Source organism: Rissa tridactyla, chromosome 3 (genome assembly GCF_028500815.1).
Source record: "Rissa tridactyla isolate bRisTri1 chromosome 3, bRisTri1.patW.cur.20221130, whole genome shotgun sequence".
In the NCBI taxonomy this organism is placed as follows: domain Eukaryota; kingdom Metazoa; phylum Chordata; class Aves; order Charadriiformes; family Laridae; genus Rissa; species Rissa tridactyla.
Window position 1 is genome coordinate 90,397,710 of NC_071468.1, and position 27,848 is coordinate 90,425,557.

General features: G+C 40.3%; 1 protein-coding gene across 2 annotated transcripts in view; it reads right to left on the reverse strand.

Annotated features, from left to right (window-relative positions):
- Positions 1-23,875, reverse strand: part of BCKDHB (branched chain keto acid dehydrogenase E1 subunit beta) — a 129,570-nt gene extending 105,695 nt beyond the window's left edge. The window contains exons 1-3 of one of the 2 annotated variants that reach the window (XM_054194497.1): positions 23,659-23,875; positions 20,955-21,032; positions 17,869-17,934 (exon numbers count right to left, since the gene is read on the reverse strand). In XM_054194497.1, the coding sequence (XP_054050472.1) occupies positions 17,869-17,934; positions 20,955-21,032; positions 23,659-23,833 (319 nt within the window). In that variant the 5' untranslated portion in view covers positions 23,834-23,875. Of the gene's footprint in view, positions 1-17,868; positions 17,938-20,954; positions 21,033-23,658 lie in introns of both variants that reach the window. The other variant, XM_054194496.1, reaches the window with a different exon arrangement.
- Positions 23,876-27,848: the final 3,973 nt, after the last annotated feature.

The window sequence follows — 27,848 nt, forward strand, 5'->3', positions numbered from 1 at the left end:
GTAATTTCCAGATATGGGTCATCTGTACTTTGTTTCATAACTCCTAGAAGAAAAATAATAAACTCTACAGGTACTGTGCTCAAAAGTCATTCAGACTAAAAATAGCACAGGAAGTGAAAATGGCAGTAACTTGGTAGCGCTGCCATTTATCCTTGCTGAGTATTTATTTTACCAGCGTGCTGCAGCAACGGTACTCGTCTGCATATTTCTATTATTTCCTCACTAGTACCACCAGTGTGTCTGGCAATGTCACTACATAAAAACAGCCCCAGCCCTGGAAGGTTTTCATTCCAAGTAACAGAACGACAGAATGCTCTAGGAAACCCAGAAGTGGGGAAGATATTTATAGAAGATAATTACAAGGACAATAAAAACAAGTTAAAAATTATACTCCCTTCTGACAGACACCAATTGTGTCTTGGCTTTACTGCCAAGAATTAACAAAAATCAGTTCAAAAAGCTTCATGCAGATATCACCTCTTCCCTGAAGAGCTGACAGAAGGGGAAGATTCCAGTCACATCAGTACCATGCTTCTCCCACGCAGAATAAGAAACTTCGGCTGTCAGGGCTATTTAGTCACATTTGTACAGAGTAAATAGATCAGTAAACTAATCCATAGGATGGAGAAGGAAAATAATGCCATGGAAAGATGAAAGAACTTTTATAATAAGGAGATGATCAGAGGGCTGGAGCACCTATGTTATGAGGACAGGCTGAGGGAGTTGGGGTTGTTCAGCCTGGAGAAGAGAAGGCTCTGGGGAGACCTTATAGCAGCCTTCCAGTACCTAAAGGGGGCCTACAGGAGAGATGGGGAGGGACTCTTTATCTGGGAGTGTAGTGATAGGACACGGGGTAACAGCCCCAAACTGAAAGAGGGGAGATTTAGATTAGATATCAGGAAGAAATTCTTTACTGTGAGGGTGGTGAGACACTGGAACAGGTTGCCCAGGGAAGCTGTCAATGCCCCAAAAGTCTATTGGCAGACCAACACATTTCACTTAATTTGCTCACATGATAATTTGATATAAGATGTGAAAACACTGGAAAAATAAGACTAGAGCAGAGACTGGAGGGTGAAGAAAAAAAAAAAAAAAGAAATTCACATTGAATTTAAAAACCTAGCATTTTTATATTGAAATCAAAATATTCAATTGGTCACCTTTTCTTCATGTGAATTTCTATTCTATTTTAGCACACATGATTTACTGAAATGCAGTTAAATCTGGCTTAAAACTCTACCACATAGCCTACATAAATATATATAAGCAGAATAAAAAAATAGGTCATTAAGAATTGCCCAGAAGTCAGATCATACTAGGCTTATCTAATGTTATTCTTTATTAACAGGTTTTTCAGAGTACACTGAAGTTACCTTATACATTAGTTCTGTAAGTAATTTTATATCATCACACAAAAATTGAAGTGTATTTGAACAATCCTGTAAAATGAACTTTCAACTTATAAAAAATATGAAAATTAATTGTTTAATATCAATTTGTGATAAGTGAATGACTTTAAAAGCATGTTAGATCCACCACACTAGCTTGCCCCTCTATAACTCAGAATATAAGACACCCTAACAAAACTACTGAAATACTATTGAGATATTAAATTAGAGGCAGCATGCTGCTATCAATGGAGTACAATGACATAAGTGAAAAGAGAATTAATAAAAGCAAGTGTAAAATACAGCTATAACATGATCAGTTCTAAGCACTTAATTTAGACCTTGAGAATTAAAGGCATAATCCTGAAGCACTATGGCTTAAAACAATAAAAGAAAGAGACAGGTAATTTTCACTGAATGAGATTCATTACTCAGGAATGGTTTTGATTTTACATGTACAATAATAATACTGATCCATTCTTAAAAGCAAAACCTAAAGCACTTTAATGTTCATTAGATAGGAAAACAAGCCTTGGATAGAGTTTCAAGGGTTGGGTTGTTGGTTTTTTTCTTTAATAAAATCTAGCCTTTTAAGACAAAAAGATACACACATCACTAGGATAAAACAAAATTTATTCATTTCCCCAAACATTAAAAATTTTATGGCATGGCTTTAATCTCCTGTCTTTATTTATACAATACGAAAATCATTACTAAAACAAATATAAGTATTTAAACACTGAAAATTTAAAGGCATTAACCCTATGTATTTTTAGTTATTTTATTTCACGTTTTTTATTTTTCACGTTTTTTTCAAAATGTGAAAAAGGAAGTCAATTTTGATAAACAGTCATTCACATCATCCTTTGCAAACCATTCACTCTGCTGAAATCTGACTCAAGCGGACAAATAACCCAGAGATACTTGGTCTTTCCATATTTCATTTCCGTACCAGCAAAGAAACATTTCCTCAAATGTCCTCTTCTCTTATTACTTGCGTCACCCATGCAGCTCCAAACAAGCTAACACAAACTCCGCAAGCTGACTTGTCACTCCAGGTGAAAGCAGTACCTCTACGTTATCTGAAACCAGGTGCGTCAGCCTCTGAGGAAAGACGTTACCCTGGTGTCCATTTCAATTAACCTGCCCGCTTTATAAACATCCCTTGTCTCAGCCATCTGAACAGGTTGGTGCCCTTTTCCAAGTAGCAAAGGAAGCAATGTGGCAAACGGGGCTATGTGAAAAAAAGGGTGATTCTTCTCATCTCTCCATCCCCAAAACTCAGGAAGAAGATTAGATGCACGTTAAACAAGTGAAACTAAATACACTAGAAGTGCTGCCTAACAAAGTAAATCTGAAAAGATTAAAAGCATTAAGGAAAAAGTAGTATTTGATTAAATGCAGTTTTTAAACAATTACTTCATCCTCCCCGATCTATTTTCACTTAAATAAAAAAAGATTGATCTTTGTGATTTTCGGAACAAAGAGTTAAGTACCCCACAAATGTTCAAATTACCACTAACCCTAAGTCTGAGGGGCAACTGCTTTAAGACAGTCTTACAGTCATCTTCTCATCCTCCAACAATAAAAAGTTTCATAGCAACCTAACAGAACATGTTTACAGACATATGTAGCCGATTATTCTGCATTAATGTTTTGGCCTGCTTCATCTTTATTTGTTCCAAGCCATCAGGAAAAAAGTATTTCAGATTTCAGTATCTGCAATGAAACATGTTCCTGTCTTAATTTAATTTAAAAAATGAAACAGTCAAACAATATCAAATCTCCTATGATGTTAACACACCACCCAAGGCTCTAACTCTGAGTAATTTCACATCACTCTAAAAGCCTTTGGACAATTTGAGTCGTTTAAGGAGTACTGCTGGTGACTTGGTCAGAGGAGGGTTTGTTTTTAAGATACTTCTACATCACTTGAGTTAAAAAAAGGCATCTTAAAACTTGTCAGTACTGAGTGGTATTAACAATATACCTGGGCAGCATTTTATTTGTCCCCATCATCTCATTAGCTTCCACTTAAAACTTCCATTAGAAGCCAAACAGAAGACTCCAACAAGCTAAATATGTTCTGTCCTCAACTGAATCACAAATGCATGTGAAGAAAGAGAGGACCAGCAAGAAAAGGAAGTCCCAGGAGATTAGCCTCTTTGCTACTCACTCAGGACTGTGTAGAAAATTCAAATAGAAATGACTGATTTCAAATCGGTCTTGCCTTTAAAGACCTGTTCTAATCCTAGAATATCTAGGAGTTTCGGTAGATGTACATCTACATAAGTCTACTAATTCTATTCCTTAACATAATTTAGCACAATCTATCCAGCATTCAGACTTTCTTGGTCCCACAATCCCTTTTAATCCCTGTTCTACAATTGGTGACACTTGCCATTTCCATTTCCATGTCAGAGCGGGCACACATCACAGTTTGGTAAATTCATATTCAGCTCTTTTAGAGCTCCTGGGTAAACATGAAACAGTTCCAGTAATTTCTTATTAATTTTAATCAATTTGTTCAACCACTTCTTCTGTTGATATCCTAGTCACAGTTCTTCAACTTTAAAAAAGGACGTGCAATGGCCACTGTTCCTCTATAGTGAATACCGGTAAAAACACATTAGCCTTCCAGCTGAATATGCAAACTTCAAATCTACTTGCCCAAAGCAAGGCTTCAGTCTCACAGACACAGAGATGATTTACATCTCCCCTCTGGCATCTTTGCACACTAACGTTCCATGCCATTTGAAAAGCTGCTTTTTCCAGAGTTGCCCAATAATAGATCATTTCACACACCTAACAGATAAAAAGTAATTACATGACATGAAAAGGATTTCCTATGCAAATAGCTTTAACTTCTTATGATGAATTTTACCTACTGTGTGTAGAATAATGGAGTTTACAGAATTGAGCTTTACTCCTCTCCTGTTCTTCCCCAATTCTGTATCCTACGAGAGTTGCACAGTCTGAGCCAAGACTATTTGTGTGCGCCCAGACATTCACAGCAGGCTTCAAGGACTCAGACATACCTCTGGCCTGCCTTAGCCAACTACACGGCTCAGCAGCCAGGTCTCAACCCTCACTTAAGTCAATTTAAAGCCTCAAGTCAAGTGCAATGAGTGAGGTCTGTTGTAGGAGAAACAAATATATCCTCACACACAAAACAATCACTGTGTATATGCAGCCTATGCTTTCTAAAGAAGTTCAACATTTAGCCACACTGAATTAAAGATTCATTCAAATTTTGATTTATTAGCAACTAATTCCATGGCAGATTGCCAACACTTTTTCCTTATATATTCCAAAAAGTCACATTATGGCAATAAGATACATGTATCAGCCAAAAAAAAAAAAAAAAAAGTACTTCAGAAATCTGTGAGTGACCGAGAACAGGGCCAAAATGGACACTGGCATGCACTAAACTAAATTAGCTGCTTCCTCTCCTGCTGCTGCAAAATCCACTATCCCACTCTGCCCTGCAACAAAGAACCCGACTTATTCTAGACAGAAGTTTTATAGAGGTCAAATGATAGACAAGTCTGTCTTACTCAGTTTCACTTGTTTACAGGAGTCTTAATTAAGCTTCATTTGGGGGCCAGTGGAGGGGGAAAAAAAAAAAAAAAAAATCACTTGCACAAAAAATGGATCCTTCTGAAGCACTAATCACTGCAGTATTGCCCAAAGAAAAGGACACCTGTTCTGACAGGTAACTGGTAAGAACAGGAATTCCTCACAAGTTTATCATTTATTCCATTGACATAACCAACACTTCTGAAGAGTAATTCAAGTAAACTGGAAATTAAAAATAGCTGAAGGGTAAGTTTTCCTTTTAAGTCTTTCCCAGTTACTAATGCCAAGGCATTCCTACATTTGAATAGACATGAATATTTGAACTAGCAGTTCTAGCTTAAAGTGTTCTCAACACATCATTCTCTTACTCAAGATGGTGCATTTTTTCTTCCAAGAGCTCCATAAATTAAATCTGCACTTTCACCTCCTCTTCCCCAAGATTCCCTTAGGAGAAAAGCACGTTTATTGCATTTTCATTTAACCCGCACTCTCAGTAACAATATCAGAGGCAGAAGAACTGCTGCAGTACAAAGAAAACATTACCATGGACTGGGAGTAACCCCCCCATTATCTATGAATTCTCATAATCTGCGCTGTCTAGGAAAAACTTAGTGAATTCTTAAAGTTGTTCACAGCACGAACATAACATTAAGCATTTATTCAATTGACAGGCTTACAGCCCTCTGAATGAGGGAGGAGCCAGGAAAATTTATTTATAAACAGCTACACCTTCCTAAAGCAAATAGGAAAAACTTGCTTTTCTGGCCATCTCCCCAGCTTCAGACTTCCTGTCATTTGTAACAAAGTAGCATCCCACCAAAAGCTAAAGAATAAACAAGAATTATGAAAATATACTATCTAATTATCTCCCTTTCTCAAAGAAGTGGGAACAGGAGGGGTCAGGGGAGGTTAATGCATATGGCATAATGGTGTAGCTTTGAAAGACAGTTAACTTGCATTTAATCCTTCCATGATGAAAAAGCAGCCAAGCAGTAGCACAAGCAAGGGGGAAGATTGGATTTTTTGCAGGTACACAGCGATAGGTGAAAGAATGATGCAAAAAGGGAAACTAATTATACAAGAGGGAAAAAAACCCTCACTATGACAGCAGTCAAACGCTGGAACAAGCTGCCCAAGTTGTACAAGCTCCTTCCTTGGACATATTCAAAACTGACCTGGACAAGACCACAAACAACCTAAACTGGCTCTATGTTGAGTACCGGTTCGGACCAGATGACCTTCAAGGTCTTTTCCTTCCAACCCTTATTATTCTATGATTCATTAACAGCCCCAAGCAGGGTTACATGCTGACTGCCCAAACTTTTTATGCCTGTACCTGCGCTGCTGATGGAAGCATTTCATGACATTGATAAAATAGTACTGATTCAGCTCCACAGTGTTAGAAAAATATTCAGTAAGCAGCTCACATCACAGTGGCAGATCTGCTCACCAGAATTCCTTTTTCCTGATGACTATGCAGGTAGCCCACTCCACACTGAACTCCTTCTGATCAGCTGGCTCCTACACCCAGTTGTATCAGCCTAAAGAAAAAAAAGCACGATGCCTAACTGCACCAAGGCTTTCAAGTGTTCTTCCAGCTATGATTAATAACATTCCTCGCTCAACAACAAAAACATTTCGCTGTGTGAGAAGCACACTTGCAGAAAAGCATAACTGACTATAAAGTTAAACATGCGAAGCTGTATCAGATGACAGAACGCTTATTTGCAAAAATTGACATATATCAAGCACTTACATGTGGGTATAACCAAGGGACAATATATCAGCTTTATTTAAGAGACTTAGGTCAGTTCCATGCATTTTCAAACTATCTGAAACATTACATGACATGACAAGAGATCCAACAGGAAAATACATAACAGTTACCAAAGCTAAGTATTACAACATGTTAATGAAAATTCTGCTGTAATAGGCTGGGTACACTATCTGGATGACAAACTCAGGAATAAGCAAAACGGTGTCAAATACAAGGCACCCTCTCCCACATTCCTCAGTGTCAGTAGTGTAGAAATAGTTTATAGTTAATTTGAAGCATGATGGATCTACCCTAAATTGTGAAGCAACTATTCCCAACAAGGATTTAATGCTGCTAAAGAAGTACTCGGGAACAAAGTGCTGAATGACCAGTAATCCGCAGTAATGAAAATCATCTTATGAATCTCCCTTGTAACCAAGCCTGTCCCTTGATAATGCAAAGCATGCGCATGAGAAAAATCAATAAAATTGATCTATACTTGGTGCTTCCGTACAAGCATGAAAACTCCTTGCCAGGTTTTGAGGATTTAATGTTTCTACAAGTTAGAAAGAAAGGAGATCTTTTATAATAAATGACAAGCGTGTTATGTCAGCCTGGTCACTGGAAGATGGCTCTGAATCAAGTTAAATTAAAATTAACTTGCTTCTCAAAGTGCTTCTGTTGCAAAGCTGCTTAGACAATCGACTGGACTGGGGTCGTAGTCTTGACCCTTTGGGCCCTTCTAGGCTTCTAGCAAATTAACTTCCAAGAAAACTCTGAGTGTTCTACTCCCTGTAATAAAGTCTGCAGCACCTTCTTAAACTGAAGTGGTGATAATTACCACACTCTTATCACCAGCCTCAGAGGCAGAAGAAACAGCGGACATACTAAATAAGTCCCACCTGACGAGTACAAATGAATCGGAGGTCATACTGATCACAGGACTAACCAAGGAAACTGAGAATCACTAAATTCCACCTAAGAAATAGTAAAGGCATAAAGAGTGACATCTTAAACAAGGTAAATGAACTGTGCTTGCAGACCTGGTATTAATACAAACTGTGAATACTAGTTATGCCCAGATTCCATCTCATGTCTTTAATACATGAAGTTTCATCCTCCTTGACACTATATTACTAAAATATTACTTTTAAATGTTTCACTGCAAGTATTTTCTGAAGTGTAAAATTCCATTTTTATGGAGTTCAGCACCGCATACTTTTTTGGCCAACAACGTATCTTGAAATATCTTAAAAATGCATTAGAACAGCTTTCTTAAGTATATGCCTTATCTTTCCCTCAAACAGTTTTACAACATATAAAAAGAAACATAATAAAATATTGGTTTTACACCAGGCACACTATCATAACAATTAAAAAAAATAAAACCAAAACTAAAATAAATTCTATTTAGCTCTGACACAGACTGATTTATATAAATATCCCACAGACACAGTGTAAAGTGACATACTACATTTTATCAAGTTCTCAAATAACTTTTCCTTTTTTCTAACCGTAAATGTTAGGAAAAGAAATGACTATTTAAGATGAAAATGAACAAAATGTACTATTGTGTAATGAGCCTGGAAAACGTTCTCCAGATGTTACTGTTCAAAGACATTTATATAAATCAGAACAAAATCCAGATCTTGCCAAACTGCTCTGGAAGAATCATGCAAGCAAGCTGCAGAATTCTGCACTTACTTAAATCCATCCACAAAGAAACAAGGATAACTAAACTCCAGACCACTTACATTTTACTCAATCTATATACAAAAACTAGTCATTTGCTCCACTCTCAGCTTAAGTCTGCCATGTCAAAAATTCTGAACTACTTCATTCTACCACATGCGCTATGTTCAGAAGAACCAGCACCTACATGAAAGGGAAAGCACAGTGCTTCAACAAGCTCACAGTCTGCTTCTGAAGCATCAAGCTAACATTTTCTATCTATCTGTTTATATAACAAATCCCTAACACTTATTTCTTATTCTACTTTAGGCTGAGTTTTTCTCCTCCCTACAACAGCATGCTGCTATGTTCTTAAAGCATGCAAAAGAACTCATGATTACTGATTAAAAAAAAACATAGAAAAACCCCAGAGTGTCTCCCCACCTGTTGAAGTAATACCCAACCACTAGTAATTTCCAGGAGGCAGAACACACTACCCTAATACGCTGCATTACAGGCCCCAACCAGTCCATCCAAATTGTGTTTCTGTACTTCTTGCCCTGGCACTGTAATGCTTGGCACCATGAGAACACACCCAGAACCTCCATTGACAGATCTCTGCTCCCTCACCAATGACGTGCTGTGAAGACTCTGCAATAAACAGTTTCCTGAAATCACTAACAAAAAAGATTTCAACATAAATATTCCAAAATCCATAAAATAATTTGAAAACAAATTACTAGGTTTTTTTTAAAAAACACACTATGTCTACCTCTATTAGCTCAGCTTCAAAACGTTCTCTCGTTATTTCATGCTACTAAAAGCTGTCAGGACATGAAGCAATTTTTGTAAGCATATCCAAATCTTAGCCAAGAAACTGCACCAAATACCATAACAACCTGGGGACAACCTTATCTTCTCACCCATGTTTTCCCCCATAGGTATTTCATTTAAACACAGCACTTGTCTTCAGGAGATTTCTACAGCTCAAGCTCATAAAACAATACTGTTTTCAAGTAGATACTTTTCTTCAAAGAATGACTACCACAATTTTAGAAAGCCTCATGTCCCTTGGGCATGCCTAGGTACAGTCATCTACTGGCCAAATAAACAAAGTCTCCTGAATTACTTTACTGGACTATAAACAAATGACTCACTCAGAATGAAGCATTCTCTGAAAACTCACAGGTGTTTACACCTTAGACACAAGGTCTACAGAATAACAACCAGGGATTATAGTGGATCAGACACTGGAAATAAACATTACTGCTGCAAGACAAGCTAGCATTATCGTGAGACATATCAACAGAAAGCTGTAAGAAACCAGGTTTTACAGAGTAAGAATCAGAGTAATGTATCCAGTTTTGGATGGCCCATATCCTTCAGTAGCCCAATCAGAATCCAGAGAAAGTAGATCAATATAAAAAAAAGCTGCAAACCATAAGAATAATCCTGTACTGGGACCATGTGTGTAGGAAAGCAAGAAGGCTAAGAACAGCCTTTGCCAGCTGATGTGTCCCAAAACATACCCTGTGTTTCAGAAATCTAATTCTGTAAGGCAGGCAGAAAGTAGGGGAAAATAAATATGGAAGTGATAAATAAAATAATTTTTAAAGCATCCAGCTGATTGCTAGTGAGGCTAGGTCATCCTACATAAGGAAGTTATTTTCTTGCAATAACTGTGGTTTCATATGCAGTTCAGCCACTTGCTTTTTGATGTGTTTGAAACTTTACACAAGGGAAATCTTTGATTCAACTCCCCCCACTCTCACAGGATTCAATACAAGTGTTGTTCCTTCTCTTGATTTTCCTTTTCTTCTTCCAATTTGCAAGAAAGCATCCTGGACTGATTGAACAGGCACTAATTACTGTTTAGAAATCTGTTCCCCATCCATTTCACACTTTTTTTTTTTTATATGGTTTGGAAGAATGAAAAAATCCTGCCAACTTTATCTAGACTTCTAGCTGCATCAAAATAATTAAACATAGGAAGGACTATTTATAAAATATGCCTATATGTTTGAACACAATAGGGAAAGAAAATAATTACATTTCAACTTATATGTGCGTACTTATTGCACCCTTTCTATTCCGTGTGAGGAAATCTATTTTAGCTACGAAAAATGAGTAAGGAGGAAAAAAAATTGAAGCTGCTTATTCCTCATTTACTACTATCTGCATGTATGAATGTCTCTAGTCATTTATGTAATTCAGAATGCCCATGAAAAGAAGTGATCTGAGATTGATTTTGTTTTATCCTACATATAAGAGTGACACACAGTTGCTCTTACTGAGTTTCATTTTATGAAGCATCCACCCGGAAAAGAAGCAATTACTGGCTGCGCAGCAGTACGACAGTGAGGACTTAGGCACTAAAGCATACCACAAACTGGCAGTCAACACCACACTGCCAATAAAGGCAGCAAACATCACTCCAGAACATAGTAGAAATGTTACACAGAAACCTTATGAAAAGCATTTTGTTCTAACTGACTTTGTAGAGAGTACTATCAGCTGCTGTGGGGCAGTACATCTCTGTAAGCACTGACAAACAAAAATAGGACGACAGCAATAACAGAGACCAAAACAGCTAAAAGAAACCAGAACAGACAAAAATAAAAGCCGTGAGTGAAAGACCCTCCAACCGGTGATGGGACATCAATCCAGAAAGGAGGAAACCTATCTGCCTCTTGTTCACCCTACTATCACACAGAGGGTCCCAAACAGCGACAAATGAATCACATGAGCAAGAGACAAATTCATTCCTAAACAGTTCAAAAGAACAACTGCTGACAAAACCATTTCTGCTGCATCTCCACAGATAACAGCTTTGATATCACAGTCAGCTCTTTTGGGAGTAACTTCAGAACTCCTGAGGGACAGAACTGAAGCCAAGTCTCTTCTGCCCTGGGCAAGCACTCACTTCTGGTGGGAGACACCACAGTGGCATCCTCCAGGAGCTGAGGGAATCTTTGAAATAAAAATTCCCATTCAAAGTATTCACATTATACCCATATTTCCAAATAGTTGCAAGGGAACTAATATGTCATTATTTGAGAATTCCCTACTGAAAAGTAAAAAACCTCATTTACACTACTCTTTCAGTCCAAAAGTAATTTCTAAAAGTTCAAACACTTAGAAGGTAATCTAATCTGGCATCCAAATAGTAGGAACCTAACTGAAGCAGTCACCTAGACTCCCTTGGTGGCAAACAGAAAGACATGCCATGAAAAAGAAATTCAGGCTGCTGTGAATTCAGGCTGCAGGGGATCAAGTGCACCCTCAGTAAGTTTGCAGACAACACCAAGTTGGCTAGGAGTGTTGATCTGCTTGAGGGTAGGAAGGCCGTACAGAGGGATCAAAACACATTGGATCAATGGGCCAAGGACAATAGTATGAGATTCAACAAGGGCAAGTGCCAGGTCCTGCACTTGGATCACAACAACCCCATGCAGCACTACAGGCCTGGGGAAGAGCGGCTGGAGAGCTGCCCAGTGGAAATGGACCTGGGGGTGTTGGTCAACTGACGGCTGAATATGACCCAGCAGTGTGCCCAGGTGGCCAAGAAGGCCAACAGCATGCCCAGCCTGTTATCAGGAATAGTGTGGCCAGCAGGACTAGGGGAGCGATTGTGCCCCTGTACTCAGCACTGGTGAGCCTGCACCTCAAATAAAAAACAAATAAAAAATAAACTGTGTTCTGTTTTGGGCCTCTCACTACAAGAAAGACACTGAGGTGCTGGAGTGTGTTCAGAGAAGGGCAACAAAGCTGGTGAGGAGTCTGGAAAACAAGTCTTATGAGGAGCGTCTGAGGGAATTGGGCTTGTTCAGCCTGGAGAAAAGACGACTGAGGGGAGACCTTATCACTCTCTACAACTACCTGAAAGGAGGTAAGGAGGTTCTCTTCTCTCAAATAACAAGTGATAGGATGAGAGCAAGTGCCCTGAAGTGGCACCAGGTGAGGTTTAGATTTGATATTAGGAAAAATTTTTACACTGAAAGGGTTATTAAGCACCAGAACAGGCTTCCCAGGGAAGCGGCTGAGTCACCATCCCTGGACGTATTTAAGAGACCTGTAGACTTAGTGCTTAGAGATATGGTTTAGCGATGGGTTTTGTCAGAGTTAGGTTGATGGTTGGACTCCATGATCTGAAAAGTCCCTTCCAAGCTAGGCAATTCTATGATTCTAAAATGAAGTGCAATCTGCTTAGTTAAAGAGACATAAAGCTCAAACACCATTCCTGTTCTAAAGTGAAACTGCTAGTTCCCTGGCCATCCAAACTTGCATGATACCTTAGCAACAAGAAAAACTAAAGTCTGGACTTTCATGTTTCCTTACTAGGTCAACTTTCCTCTCTACAGCGTAAACCTTTTGACAACCATAATAACTTCCCAGCTTCTGAGTGAAACATAACTTCACTGAAACTTGTTATCCAAATGCATACATACAAATACCCACATCCGTGCGAGACATCTGCATGTAACTGAGAAGACCTACAATCAGCTGTAGTATTGGAAAGCCTGGACATAAATATTTGTTAGCACAGAGACATCAGTTACTAAAGATGCATAGTACTTTTTGAGATGACAAGAAACACAGACAATAACTCGATCTAAGATTCCAATTTTTTAAATTCTTCCAATTCTTCTAGATTTGTTTTCTAACACCTACCCAAATCTCATCTATAAAAGCGAACGCATAAACCAAGAAAATCTTTGTCTCCCCAAAGCACTGCTATAGGGAAAGACTGCCAAGCCAACCTTACTTCTCTTGGATTCTCAGAGTTCTGAGCAAGGACTGATCCTATTCCACATTCTCAGCATATCAAGCTTTGAAATAATCAGAAGGCACTTTATCCTTACCGTCACTAAGGACAGACTTTTGACATGGCAGTAAGTACGCATTAGAGCCTTCCTTTAAGTGTAGACCAGAATGGTATTAAAGACAAATCTCTACTGAGGCTGATGACTACACAGAGGCACTTCTAGATAAGGAAGCCCTCAAGCTGTAAGTGTTCGGAGGTCAGCAGCAAGACAAGTATTATGTATACTTCACTCCCCCATTTATATAATCTCAAAATTGTCATTTTTGGCCACAGTAGGCTAGATGGATTTTTTTGGAGTTATCAAAAAAACCCCACCTTGCTCTGGCATTCTTCTCAGCAGCCTTCCTTGTCAATCACCATTTCTACTATTCTTGCTTCTTTGTCTTTACTTCTATCCACTTTCTCCATTTTTACCTTATCCTCTGCTTTTTTCCTCCCATTTCTTTACCTCCTGTCATCTAATCCCTACCTCTGATCCCCTCTGTATTTTTGTCATGTGGATGATACCGATCTTTACATGCTGCAACTTTATTTCACACTTTAGGCAGAGCAATTGGACACATGTATTCACATTCCAAGATCACTGTTTCAAATCCATCTGCAGACTTAAAGACAAATGTACAGCTATTTCATTCAGACAGCATTTTCTTCAAAAGACCAAAATAATGTACTTCTCTTTTTATAAGAAAAAAATAATTAAAAACTGTGATAATCAAAAACCTGGTAGCAGGTGATGGGGAAGGAAACAAGAAATAAAACAAGAATATGCCTTCCAGTGTGCAAGACCAGAGGGAGGGGACAAAGGAAAAAAAAAAAATGTATAAGACTTATTGCCCTTCCCTTATCTGAAAAGAATTCTCCACATAAAAATCACAAGGAGTCTACTCCTTTTTAGGACAGAGGATTATACAGCAATAGATTTCTAAGCATTCAGTTCATGCAAAACATACTAAAACCAATAGGGTGATGCCAGCAACCCGATGCCACAAAACTGGAATCATCTATTTCAGATGTTGAGATAAGATAAATAGGAACAAACATGCTATCCTAAATCATGGTTATGGTGGAAAAGAAACTTCCACATACTGACTTGTTTACATATGATTCCTCAGTTAAACATTTTCAAACAAAATTCCTTGTAGCATGTAAAAAATTCAACTGATCAAAAATTAGGATTTATTTCCTTACAAAGTCAATGAGCTTGACTTCTTTTACATAAGCCTCTAGCTGTGTTTATATCACAACATTACTCTACACTCAGGCTTAAATGGCTTTCCTGGCAAAAAAGGTTTTAGATTTTATGACAGATTTATTCTAAAAGCAAATTTCTTCTCTTTTGCTCTCCAGAGAGACTTCAGTAACAGTCTGGATAGCAACCAACATCTGTATAGTACTACTACTGAGTATTAATATACTAAATTCTCCTTACTCTACTGTTGGGCGATATTTAGACCTAGACCCCTATAAAAGTGCTTAAAAAGGAACTATCAATTGGTATCAAAATAACTACTTATAGGCATAGACTGCCACCTAGCGATTTTGATTATATAAGGGGGGGGGGAAGAGACCTCTCTCTTCCAGGAGAGGGGAAAACAATATTCATTCCTTCATATTTTACATCAACATATACAAAAAAAACCCCTAATATTATATCACTTGCATCTCCTATTATTATTTTTATGCTAAATGCAGGAGGAAAATGGAGAAAGAAGGGTCATTAAACATATGTAATCTTCCTTGTAGAGGTAAGATCCATGAGATTGCTTGTTCGTCAATTCTGTCTGGAATTCCTCCTTATTTTACATGAACTCTAGCCTTTGCATAAAACAAGCACTGCATCGAGAGTTTATTTAATCTCTAAGAGAACACTGACAGACAGCCACCTCTCTCAAAATTCTGGATTCCTTCAATTTTTGTGTTTTCAGTCTTTCCTGGTTCTCCTCAGCCTTATATTTTTCAGAACATACTCTAGTTCATCTTTGTCCTTCCTTCTTCAGCCACTGCCTGTTTTCTAAAGTATTTCACTATTAGTGAAGAAAGAAGCCAAGTTACCTGTGTCATCTTTCCTTCATGCCATTATATGACTTTCTCACATCAAAGAAAACCAACAAGTGACCCTCAAAGCAACACCCTAACAATATAAAGTTTCTTCCTTTTGTCTTTTAAACTGGAGATATTCCCTAAAAACGAGAAGGTTGCTTACGGAGCCATCTGCTCCTGTTGCTTATTTCCCAAATGAAGTCTTCTGTTGCCCATGTTTCCAGCAACTGACTGTTGTCTCAGAGGCTTCATTTTCACATGAAGTCTAGTAAATAGAATCAACATATCACAGCAGAGTTACAGAACTCTGACTCAGTCTCAACAGGCAGCACCATTGCTAATACAAGTCCTATCCAAACTATTTGAACATTAACGTACAAACCACAGAGCAAGAAAACATCCATATAATAATTGAAGCAGAGAAACAAGGCAACAAAATATGGTTATGTTTCTAAAATTTCTTAAAAGTTTCCTCTCTCCATTTTCGGTTCGCTCAAAAAAGTGGATCTTGGTGGTCTCCAAGATTGGCAGTAACTCATCTCCTACAGATGAGGAAAATGGAATAGATTTAATCACTGGCTGCAAGTGATCCCAGTCATCTTTGTGCCTTGAAGTAAGCAAGCTCCTGAAACCTAACACTTTATAACCTCTTCTTCTGTTTAATAGTCCAGTGGGGCAGACAATGACTGCCAAACTAAAAACTATCAGATTACCGTATCCACAACCAGTTTCCAAGACCTGTAAACTGCTATGTACTACCTAGCACGTCATACATGAAACACTGACTCTTTTTTAGCATTCCAGTAGCAATACTTCTCGCAGCAAAATGGGTACTAAATGAAACCACACCAAATGGATAACCAAAGAAGAAATTTAACTGGAAAAACAATGAAGGACTTTGAAAAGTCCTCTAGATTTGCCAACCAGGTAACACCAACTAGGTGGTTAAACTGTATGCACCAAGAATTGTGAACATGACACTTAGATGCTTGTGCAACAACATACAGACTGAAAGTCTTTTCCTTCCCCTCAGCTTTCTTGGAAGCCGCTGATACTCAGCTGCAGGAAGGCTGTCCCCCAAAAATAGCAGAACTAAGTTTCTTCCAAAATGAACACAATATACGGATTAATTTAAATCACAGATCACACAAGAAATTTTTAAAAGCTCCTGCAAGTTTTAAAGAACTTCCCTATTTAAAACTTACTTAAAAAATAAGTTTTCAACAAAAATTAAAAAGTTTCTGCAAGTAACTATTTTTTTTCTTCCACTAAACTCACATCAACAGTCTGAGGTAGGAGATGATTAAGTACCAACTTATTTTTCATATACTTTTGCAAACCTGTTTTTCCTATCTAGTGATAAAGGCTACTTCCAAGATTTTTTGTGACAAAGGTTGTACCATTTCTCTGAATATCTTCACATGAGTCTCCCAAACAAGTAAACCAATCATGTTCTAGATGAAGCGCAAGCATAGCTATAACGCATCATTTCTATATTGGCTTTCAAGTCCATTCTAGAAAATACTATCTTTAACAAACAGTTTAAATCCATTTTAATGTAATTCCTTTGCAGTTCTTTACAGATAGGACCAAAAAAGCATCACCATGTATTGTTGCTAAGAGGCTTTAATTTGATTACAGTAATTAAATGGGGCCCCAATGATCACAGAATGATAGGGGTTGGAAGGGACCTTCAGAGATCATCCAGTCCAACCCCCCTGCCAGAGCAGGTTCACCTAGAGCAGGCTGGACAGGAATGCATCCAGGGGGGCTCTGAATATCTCCAGAGAAGGAGACTCCACCACCTCTCTGGGCAGCCTGTTCCAGTGCTCTGTCACCCTCAAAGTAAAGAAGTTTTTCCTCACGTTCAGATGGAATTTCCTCTGTTCCAGTTTGTGCCTATTGCCCCTTGCCCTGTCACTGGGCACCACTGAAAAGAGTCTGGTGCCATCCTCTTGACACCTGCCCTTTAGATATTTATAAGCATTGATGAGATCCCCTCTCAGTTGTCTCTTCTCCAGGCTGAACAGACCCAGGTCTCTCAGCCTTTCGTCATAAGAGAGGTGCTCCAGTCCCTTGATCATCTTTGTAGCCCTCCACTGGACCCTCTCCAGTAGTTCCCTGTCTTTCTTGAACTGGTGAGCCCAGAACTGGACACAGTACTCTGCCCTCACCAGGGCAGAGTAGAGGGAGAGGATGACCTCCCTCGACCTGCTGGCCACATTCTTTTAATGCACACCGGGAGACCATTGGCCTTCTTGGCCACAAGGGCACATTGCTGGCTCATGGTCAACTTACTGTCCACCAGGACTCCCAGCTGATAAATCTGGTCCAACTGCAGTTCAAAAAAAATGTAGTTACATTGACAAAGTTAGCTGAAGAAATAGAAGACTCGTGAAATTATGTCAACAGGTTTTGAAAGCTTTGAAAACTTACATAACTGGTAACATGTTGAAAACTTTTTCTGTTTCCAAGGAAAGAAAAGAAAACAGGAGTCCATTTACAAGGACTCTCCCGTGTGTTCTTCTCTTCTCCCACAAACTATAGAGGGGTACAAAAGAACAGAGATGTTAATATGAAGATAATGTCAGGGTTAAAATTTAACTTACCATATTTGTCTCGCAAGCCAACTGTACACCTGAAAACTCCACCAAAGGCCACATCTTCACCAAACACTACTGAAAAATAAGAACAGTAGAGGTGGCTAATGTTACTCCAATGCATCTTATTTTCAATAAACATAGGATCACAGAATGGTTTGGGTTGGAAGGGACTTTAAAGATCATCTAGTTCCAACTCCCCTGCCATAAGCAGGGATGCCTCCCACTAGACCAGGTTGCTCAAAGCCCCACATCCATTCACACTTCCAGGAACGGGGCATCCACAGCTTCTCTGGACAACCTGTTTCAGTGCCTCACCACCCTCACAGTAAAGAATTTCTTCCTAACATCTAATCTAAATCTACCCTCTTTCAGTTTAAAACCGTTACCCCTTGTTCAATCGCTAGACTCCCTGATAAACGCTCCCTCCCCATCTCTCCTGCAGGCCCCTTTTAGGTACTATAAGGTCTGCCTGGAGCCTTCTCTTCTCCAGGCTGAGCAACCCCAATTCTCTCAGCCTGTCCTCATAGCATAGGTGCTCCAGCCCTCTGATCATCTTCGTGGCTCTCCGCTGGACCCGCTCCAATAGGATTCAAATGTTTTTATATGAGACACTAACATAAGTAGCACCTAAAATGTCATTTTACTAAGCATTTCTCATGCACACTCTAACTATAACAAATAAAGAACCAAGGTTAATAAGGAATCAGAACAGCAACACAACTATGTCTCAAAACAGAATTCATGAAACTGATTCAGCTATGCTTTCATTACATCATCTATTTTTCTTATATATGCTATATTATTACAAGAACTAAATCTAAACGAATAAAAGCAATTCCAAGAAAAAATTATATTCAATCACTAGAGAGTCAGTGAAATTATCCATTCCACTGGTAACCATTTGCATTCTTCATCCACAGATTTCAGTAAACACAGTGTTTTGAAAAATGTCAAATTGAAGTTTTCTTTGAAATACCAATCGAACATGAAGTTCCAAACCTTCTCCAAACATACTTGCCAGATCCCCGAAAAGTGACTTCAGGAGAACTCCTCTACAGAAAAGATGGATATCTAATAACCGGGACAACTCTCAGTATTTAACACTACTATCCCTACAGTGTGGGTGATGTAGCCAATAAAGTTTTATCACTAAAAGTAATTGCCTTTAACATTTAGCTTCATATCAGCTAACTGGGGGGAAGGGGGGTGCCGCGGGGGCGGTTCTTTGAATTAATGGAATGATGATGTCTAATTTTTCTTAAAAGTTGTGTTATATAATTGACAGAAACAAGTATTGCCCACTTCAATTTTTTTAAGCATGTAAGGGATGTGCAGCAGTATCACCAATAGCAGTTTGCATGAAGTGGGGTCAGTTCTGAGAAATCACAAGTTCCTCAATACTCTCTATAATCTAAAGGACACAAAATAATGAGTTAGCCTCTTTGCCTTTCAAATATTATTTTTATTTAAATGAAATATGTTTCTGATCAGAAGTACTAGAAGGGGTTAGCACACTTCTCACAATCATATTAATGACACCACTTAAAGAAAAATAACTTGTATAATGATGTAACACCAATGTAGTCACGGAGTTTATGACTGAAGTATGTCCCCAGACCATCTCTCTAATTAATTTTTAGTATTAATTTGTTTTATTTTTTTATGTACTTAAAATCTTCATACAGCCTTTCCATTACCATATGGCTACTCACTTTTGAGCCATCTGGGATAAAAAAAATATCATTTAATGCTGGTATCAGCAAACTTGCACGGATTTACTCATTCTGTTCAGCCACTGAAAATATTTTCCTGGACAGACTCTAATTCTCATCAACATAAGCATGAGGATTTCCACTGCGTAAACAACAGATGCTCAATTCCCATACAACTAAAAGACATGCTTTCTACTGCAAGTACTAATTCATTCAGTAAGCAGGGCGACACTGACAACTCACATATCTGGACTGTAGAACTCCAACATGGTCTTGCAAAAGGCTTTGCAAAGATCCAGCCCTGCAAAGCTGAGGAGCAAGACTGCAACCTTAGAGCAACTAAAAGGCTGAAGATTATCTATGAGTTTAAGTTCCTGCTGGATTAACATTCTGCTTACTTTTATATGGCTGATTCTACAGAAATGGTACTAAAATCTGTTCTTGGCACTAATTTACCCTCAGTTGCCTAAGCTTAATTTAATAAAAGTGATTATAACACAGCTGTAGATGGAGAGGGAATTTACACAGGCATAGCACTGGACAGACAACATGGAATTTGTCCTAATAGATTAGACGATTAGTCAGACTAATCGAGCAGTGGTTCAACAAGTGCCAAAAAGAGTTACTAACACACTAAAAACAAAATCCCAAAAGTTACACAAGGTCATACAGCTTTTGCAGCTGCGCTAATGACATTAAACATCTCTTTCAGATATCTGGTCATCATCATGCCTTTGTTATGACAACAGAAGCAACAGACATGTATAAGAATTACAAGCGGAGTAAATACTTTTGTGCAAAAGAATTTAGGATAACCCATTTAAAATCAAGCTATGATGAAATAGCTTCTTCAAAGTTATAGGTTATCCAGACCGCAAAAGCCCAGAAAATTTTACATTGCCTATGCACAAGAATGAACAGATATCAGTAAAGCTGGAAAGCAGAGAAGGAGAGAAGGGCGAATGGACAGAGCAAGGAATAGTCTCTAAAAAATACCACTTTTTGAACACAGAGAGTTAAAGGAATTAAAAGCTAAGATTTACATTTTAAAAACTCCTTTACTTACTGGTGGGATTCAGGATGCCCTTAAGTACAGTTCGCATCAGTAATACCAGAAGCATGTCAAGCAATATATCTTTCTGTCCCAACTTTCAAGCAAAATACACACAGCTAATACAGAAGACACAACTGCATCTTAGATCACATAATCCATTAATTATTAATACAACACATTTTTAGCTTTTGTTTGAGATCAAAGCATAGAAATAAGTTACTAGAATATTTTAAAAGGCCACGAGAAAGGCATTTAATATTGCACACGAATAGGCAAAACAAAATGCAATTTATACAAAGCAAAGCACAGTAACAAGTATAGTATACCTGCAGTCGGATCTTTGGCTAAAGCATTGTCCAAGGCACTTGTTATGGATTGGAAGAGATTCATCTTCTGAGTTTGCCCTGTGTGAAAGTGGTAGTTTAGCCATCTGATTTGGTTCAAAACACAAAGTACATTAGAAAACACTGGTGCAAAACATGACTAAAAACTCAGTTAACAGTCATAAACAAGATCCCTATTAGGTGTCCCCACAACTCATTTGCTGAGTAAACTTAAATTATGGAATAGATGGGACTGAGCATGGTATACTTTGCAGTCCCAAGGACTACAATTCTACTACCCTGCATTCAACCATTTTTCCAAAACTATGCTCTTAGCTAGAGCAAACGCAGCTTTGCAACGCTTAGTCAAACACTAGGAACAACGAGTAATACAACAGTTTTTCAAAGGAAAAACCGATGTAAAGCATTATTGTTTTGAGGATTGGGATCCTTTCTGCTAAGATTCACCGGATCTCATTAAGCTTACTTTATCATTCTTTGATTATTTTTTTCTTAAAGCTCCGGCCTTTTTTGTTCACAGACACCTATTATTATCACAAGTTTTCTAGACCACCGGCCTGCTTTATGAACTGCAGTTAGTGTCAGAAGCATCAAATCCACACTCCAAGGAAAGAAAACTTGATGCTGAACAGCTGTACTTAAAATGGGTAAAACAAATGCACCAGACTGCTGTATTAAAATCTTCTGCAGCGCAGATTGAAAGAAAACCTTTAAAACCAAGAAAGGCTACCTGAGTGCCCTCATTCATTCCAACACTGCAAGGAAAAACAAACAGGCCTGAAAACAAAGATGGAGCAGAACAATAGCCCACTCCCCACTACTGTGACCAACTCAGATTCCCCAAGCAAATAAAATAATGCCTTATCTGAAACTGAGTGAATAAGAAACTGACTGGGTGACATTTGGTAGCTCTTTAACCAGCAAAGCCTCTGTCTAAGTCATGACTAGGAGCCACAGCCCAGGAGAATACTACCTACCTATACAGCATGTAAAGGAAAAAAAAAGTGATGGTGCCATGTTTAGGTGAAGATCCCAGACAAACATGAGAACAAGTGTTAGAAATCAGAATGAGAACTACATTGTTTCCAGTAGCTACAGTATCTCTCAATAACCATTCAGCTTCCCTTCCTCCTAAATTATTAATTAACATTAGTATGTTTTATTAAAGACTCATGTCATGCCAGTCCAGAGCTGAGTTGTGGCATTCCTACACATTCTTGTGCTTGGTAGCACAGTTATGGGAACTGTTCAAATTACACAAAAGCTACAAATAATCAACATTTACAAATTCAAGGGAAAGCAAGCTAGGGAACAGCAGTTGCTTCTCTCTTTCCCAAGTCATCCACACTAGTATTTATGTTATCTTTTCCACAAGATACAATTCTTTCAGTATAAATTATTCAAGCAACCATCAGAAACTCCTCACATTGGCTGTTCTGACCTGCTGCCCTTGGTTATAATGAAGGCCTCTGTATCAGCCCTCACGGGAAAGGAGAAACTAATTGTGCCCTTCAGATTTGAACTGTGGGGTTGGAGAAGCATTATCTTAACAATATCAAGATCATAATCGGCACATGTTTATTTTACTTGAACTATTTTTCACAGAATTTCAAAGTGTATTTTAAACCAAAGGGAAATAGTTTTCTATTAATAAATGGCAACAAAAACTGGCCTGCTCCACTCCGTCTTCTTCACTGTGATCTCAAGCAGAGACCTGCAGCACACAGGCTTCACTCCGCAACACCCTGGATGCCTATGTCTCCCCGTGACTAACAGAAATGGATGAGAGTTTTCTCTGATTTAACGACCAAGGTATCCAACTAAGTAAAACCTTTCTAGAAGACATGTGTGGTTCACGTGAGAGAAACAGCTACTCTGCAGCTGGCAGGATTCTTCCAGGAGAACTCAACACTAGTCATTTGCTGGGATGCATCCCAGAAACAAAGTCAAAACAGCAACTCTCATCCTGAGCTGTTAATTTCCAACTGCTCTGTGTTTACCCTCAGTCGTGTCATCCTAGGGACTACCTCAAACCTTTCACTAGAGAGCAGTCTTTATTAATCACAGGTTTATTACCACATTCATGACTTAGGCAGGCAATAAACAAACAGGAATGGATGTAAGTCATTAAGTTACTGCTATAAGTTACTGCGAGAAGTTTTACCGCTGAAAGAGGAGAGGGGCAGGGGGAGGGATTGCAGGTCTGAGCAGACGATGGGTAGGCCTATTGCAACTATTGCACTGACCCCCAAAAAACACTTCATCAGCCCCCCTTTCGCCCAGAGCGGTACCGGCGAAGCGCCGAAGAGGCGTAAAGCGCCTCGGCCCGCGGCCCAGCGGGGCCTTATCCCCCCATAGCCCAAGTCTTCCGTGGAAAATCCGCGGGTGGAAGCGACGGGGACACAACGTAGGAAACATGCCCAGCCGGAGGCCTCCGCCCCCACCGGGGGTCTCTCCCCCAGCGATGGGGGGACGCCCCGGCCCCGCCGCCACCGCCGGCGCCTCAGCGCGGCAGGGCGGCCCGAGGGGACGAAGGCGGGAAGTACCCACCCTTCTCCCTTCCTCCCTCCCACCCCGGCCGGGCGGGGGCCTCCCTAAAGAAGGCGGCGGCAGCGGGGCGGACACGGCAGCAGAGCGAGGGCGAGCCCGGCCCGCGGGGTGGACCCCGGCCCGGCCCCGCTCTCACCGTACGCGCTGGGCGCCGGGTCCGGTTGGAAAGCGAAGTGAGCAGCGGACCGGCGCGGCACGGCCGGCAGCGGTGGTGCCAGGCGGCTCCAGAATCCCCCCGCGCCGCGGCGGGGGACCGCCGCTGTCCCGAAGGCCAGCACCCGGCGTAGCGCCAGGCCCGCCGCAGCCGCCATCACCGCTGCTGTCAGGGGCCGCCGCGGCCGGCGCGTGTTCTAAAGAGGCGGGGTCCTGGGAGGGCTTCCTGAGTGGCCAGCAGCGGGTGGAGGGCGGGCCAATCAGAAGCCGTCCTGCGGTGGGTGGAGGGGTGGGAGGGGAAAGGGAGGGTTTGCTGCGCGTGCGCGATAGCGGTAGCGGCCGGCGCTGAGGCCCTTGGGGGCCGTGGCGGTTAGGGCTGGCTGCTGGGCGCGGGCCTCGGCCGTGAGCGGCGACGGGTCCCTCAGGGCGGGTGTTCCCTCAGGGCGGGTGTTCCCTCAGGGCGGCTGCGGCCGGATTCGGGGTGGCTCTGCGGCTGTGTGCCCGAGCCGGGTTAGTGGGCGTTTTCTCCCTTCTCGTCGGCGCTGCTGGTAACGGTGTGCCGGCGACCAGACGCGGAGCAGGGCCTTACCTCTCCCTCGGTTCCATCACAGCTGTAGCGGAAACAAAAGTCTTCACGTTACCCCTTAAGCGTTTTTCTTTTCTTCCATGGGGATTTTCATATTGCCATCCCAGCATCGAGAAACACTGAACAAAAGTCTGAAATCTTCAAATTCTATCCCAGCAGATGGCCCAGAAGGATAAAAAGAATTAATAGAGAGGCCTGCAGGCATTGCAGGCCTGCATGTGTCTTTCAAACCTCTCAACTGCACATCCGGCCCCTCTTTGAGTTGGTCTGCTTTTTAATCCTTTTTCTTGTCCAAGCTCTTTTTTCTTAACACTCTTGCTCATACCTTCATTACATATTTTTTTTAGAAATTGAGATTATGTTCTTCCATATGTATGTATTTTACTTGTCAGGTTTTATAAAATATTCTTTCTAATGTTCTTACCAAAGTGACCACTTCACAATCCTTCTCCAGATGCTCCCATCACCCAGGTGAAACTTCTCGCTCTACTGTTAACAGCCCTTCTTCCTCCCCATGTCCATCATTGCCACCTTTCCCTTTTGCCAGTACTTCGTATCTTGTCTATACATATGCTTCTCCATCAACCCCTTTCATGCAGCCTCCACACATGACAAATCCCTTTGAGTTACTTTTGACTGTGTTGATATTATCTATAAGTTTGACCATACTGGATAGCATTTTTACTCTGCTCCAAGAACTCCCAACTCCAAAACCTTGCCTCAGAGAAAAAGACTGGAAACTAGAATGGTGTATATATGGCATCTTTTCTTTGAAATGAGGAGGCTTATGTGTAACTTGTAACCAACTTTCTATAATGGAGTGATTATATCAGTGGACAAGTGAAGAGCTACAGATGTCATCTATCTGGACTTCTGTAAGGCCTTTGACACTGTCTCCCACAACATCCTTCTCTCTGCATTGGAGTATTTGATGGGCGAACTGTTCGGTGGGTGAGGGATTGGTTGGATGGTCGCATCCAGAGGGTAGTGGTCAATGGCTCAATGTCTAGATGGAGATAGGTGACAAGCGGTATCCCTCGGGGGTCCATATTGGGACCAGTACTGTTCGATATCTTCATCAAAGACATAGTGGGATCAAGTGTACCCTCAGCAAATTTACAGACAACACCGAGCTGAGTGATGCAGTTGACACACCTGAAGGACAGGATGCCGTCCAGAGGGACCTGGGTGGGCTTAAGGGTGGACGTGTATGAACCCCTTGAGGTTCAACAAGGCCAAGTGCAGGGTCCTGCACCTGGGTCAGGGCAACCCCCAGTGTCAATACAGGCTGGGGATGAAGGGATTGAGAGCAGCCGTGCCGAGAAGGACTTGGGGTACTGGTGGATGAAAACCTGGGCAAGAGCCAGTAATGTGTGCTTGCAGCCCAGAAGGCCAAGCGTATCCTGGGCTATGTCAAAAGAAGCATGGCCAGCAGGTCGAGGGAGGTAATTCTTCCCCTCTACTCCGCTCTGGTGAGACCCCACCTGGAGTACTGCGTCCAGCTCTGGAGCCCTCAGCACAGAAAAGACATGGACCTGTTGGAGTGGATCCAGCAGAGGGCCACAAAAATGATCAGAGGGCTGGAGCACGTCTCCTATGACAACAGGCTAAGAGAGTTGGGGTTGTTCAGCCTGGAGAAGAGAAGGCTCCAGGGAGAACTTATTGTGGCCTTTTAGTACTTAGAAGGGGCCTGCAGGAAAGGTGGGGACAAACTTTTTAGCAGGACCTGTTGCAATAGGACAAGGTTTCAAACTAAAGGTTTCAAACTAATGGTTTCAAACTAAAAGAGGATAGATTCAGACTAGATAGAAAGAAGAAATCTTTTACAGTGAGGATGGTGAAACAATGGCACAGGTTTCCCAGAGAGGTGGTAGATGCCCCGTCCCTGGAAACATTCAGGGTCAGGTTGGGTGAGGCTCTGAGCAACCTGATTGAGTTGAAGGTGTCCCTGCTCGTTGCACGGGGGTTGGACTAGATGACCTTTAAAGGTCCCTTCCAACCCAAACTATTCTATGATTCTAAACCCATCTGAACAGGGCCTTGTTTTAAACACTGGAATATGAGATTTCATATGCAATATGAAATATGTATCACTATTATGATTAGATAAGTCTTTTTTTTCTGTCTGAGTTACAAGCCATTACTGAATACCCCAGTTAATGACCACAGGACCATTTCAGTGAAGACCATCGTTTCATTATGTATTGTGTGAAAAAACAGTTTTTCATGTTGATTTTGAATTTCTTAATCATTGGGATTTATGCAAGATAAAAGGCTTAATCCTACTGCTAACTGGGGAGACCAGTCACTTGCTCTTTAACATGCTTTACATGACAAGTGACATGACAAAGCATGACAAATGCTTTTACAAGTGACAAGAGTCACTTGCTCTTTATCCTTAGAGACTGATGACAAAGCACACAAAATCATGGGATCAAACAAGTTCTTCTAACATATCCTGGTATATACCATGGAAGCAAAATACTGATGAGTATCTAAAGGGGACAAGAATTTTAATAAACAATAGAAAAACGATCTCCCCAATGAAAGAGGAGTATAAATGTCAAATGTTGAGATTGCTTCCAACTCCACTGGAAGGCAAAAGGTAAATGTGTGAAAAAGTTTAGTACATAGCAAACATTATAACCATCAAATGATATTACCATTTATTTGTATGACTAAAGGTATAAGAGATGACAAATGTCCAAGTTTATTACTCAAATAATTGTATTTCTTTCAGTAAGCAACGTATTCAAGTAGGAGGAATTCAGCTATATTGCACATCGTTGTGGCCAGATCTGCAAAACATACACATGGAGATCAGGTAGTATAGAAAGGTATTACTTTACTTGTAAGTCTGTCATCTATTATTAATATGTCAGTCGTTGGACCTGTGAATTGCTAAACCCAAACTATAAACTATGAGATACATTTGCTTTATGTACAGTTATTATTTATCTTGCTGTATTATTTATAAAATGTGGAAATAACCTTGGTCAGATATTCCAGGAGCTTCAGTTCCATGCTTCAGTTTTCAACACAGGCAGATAAAGGATATTCCTTGCTGTCTTAGTTCAGTGACTGTTGTCTCCCACATCTCATGATATATGGAACTTGAAAAGGACAATAATGGTTGTGCAGCCCACTGTCTTGGGCTGTGCAGTTGTGCAGTTCCATGCTTCAGTTTTCAACACAGGCAGATAAAGGATATTCCTTGCTGTCTTAGTTCAGTGACTATTGTCTCCCACATCTCATGATATATGGAACTTGAAAAGGACAATAATGGTTGTGCAGCCCAGTGTCTTACAGAGGAAGGTATTTATGATGAAAGGGTGGAAAGAAGTAATACCTTCAGTAAGACCTGTTCACTGCTATTCAGACCTAGGTGAAAGAGAAAAAAGGGTCTGAGATGAGGCTTGCCACCTAAATTATTAGTGCCTTTTGAGTACAAAGGCAGTTTGTCCACATGGCCTTGGGAATTTGCGCTGGTACTAAAAAGGGAAATGTGCAATCAAAGAGGTTTATCCAAATGTACTTTGGCTCACAAGTATGTTAGCGGAGATGAGTCCTAGCATTCATATCTTTCC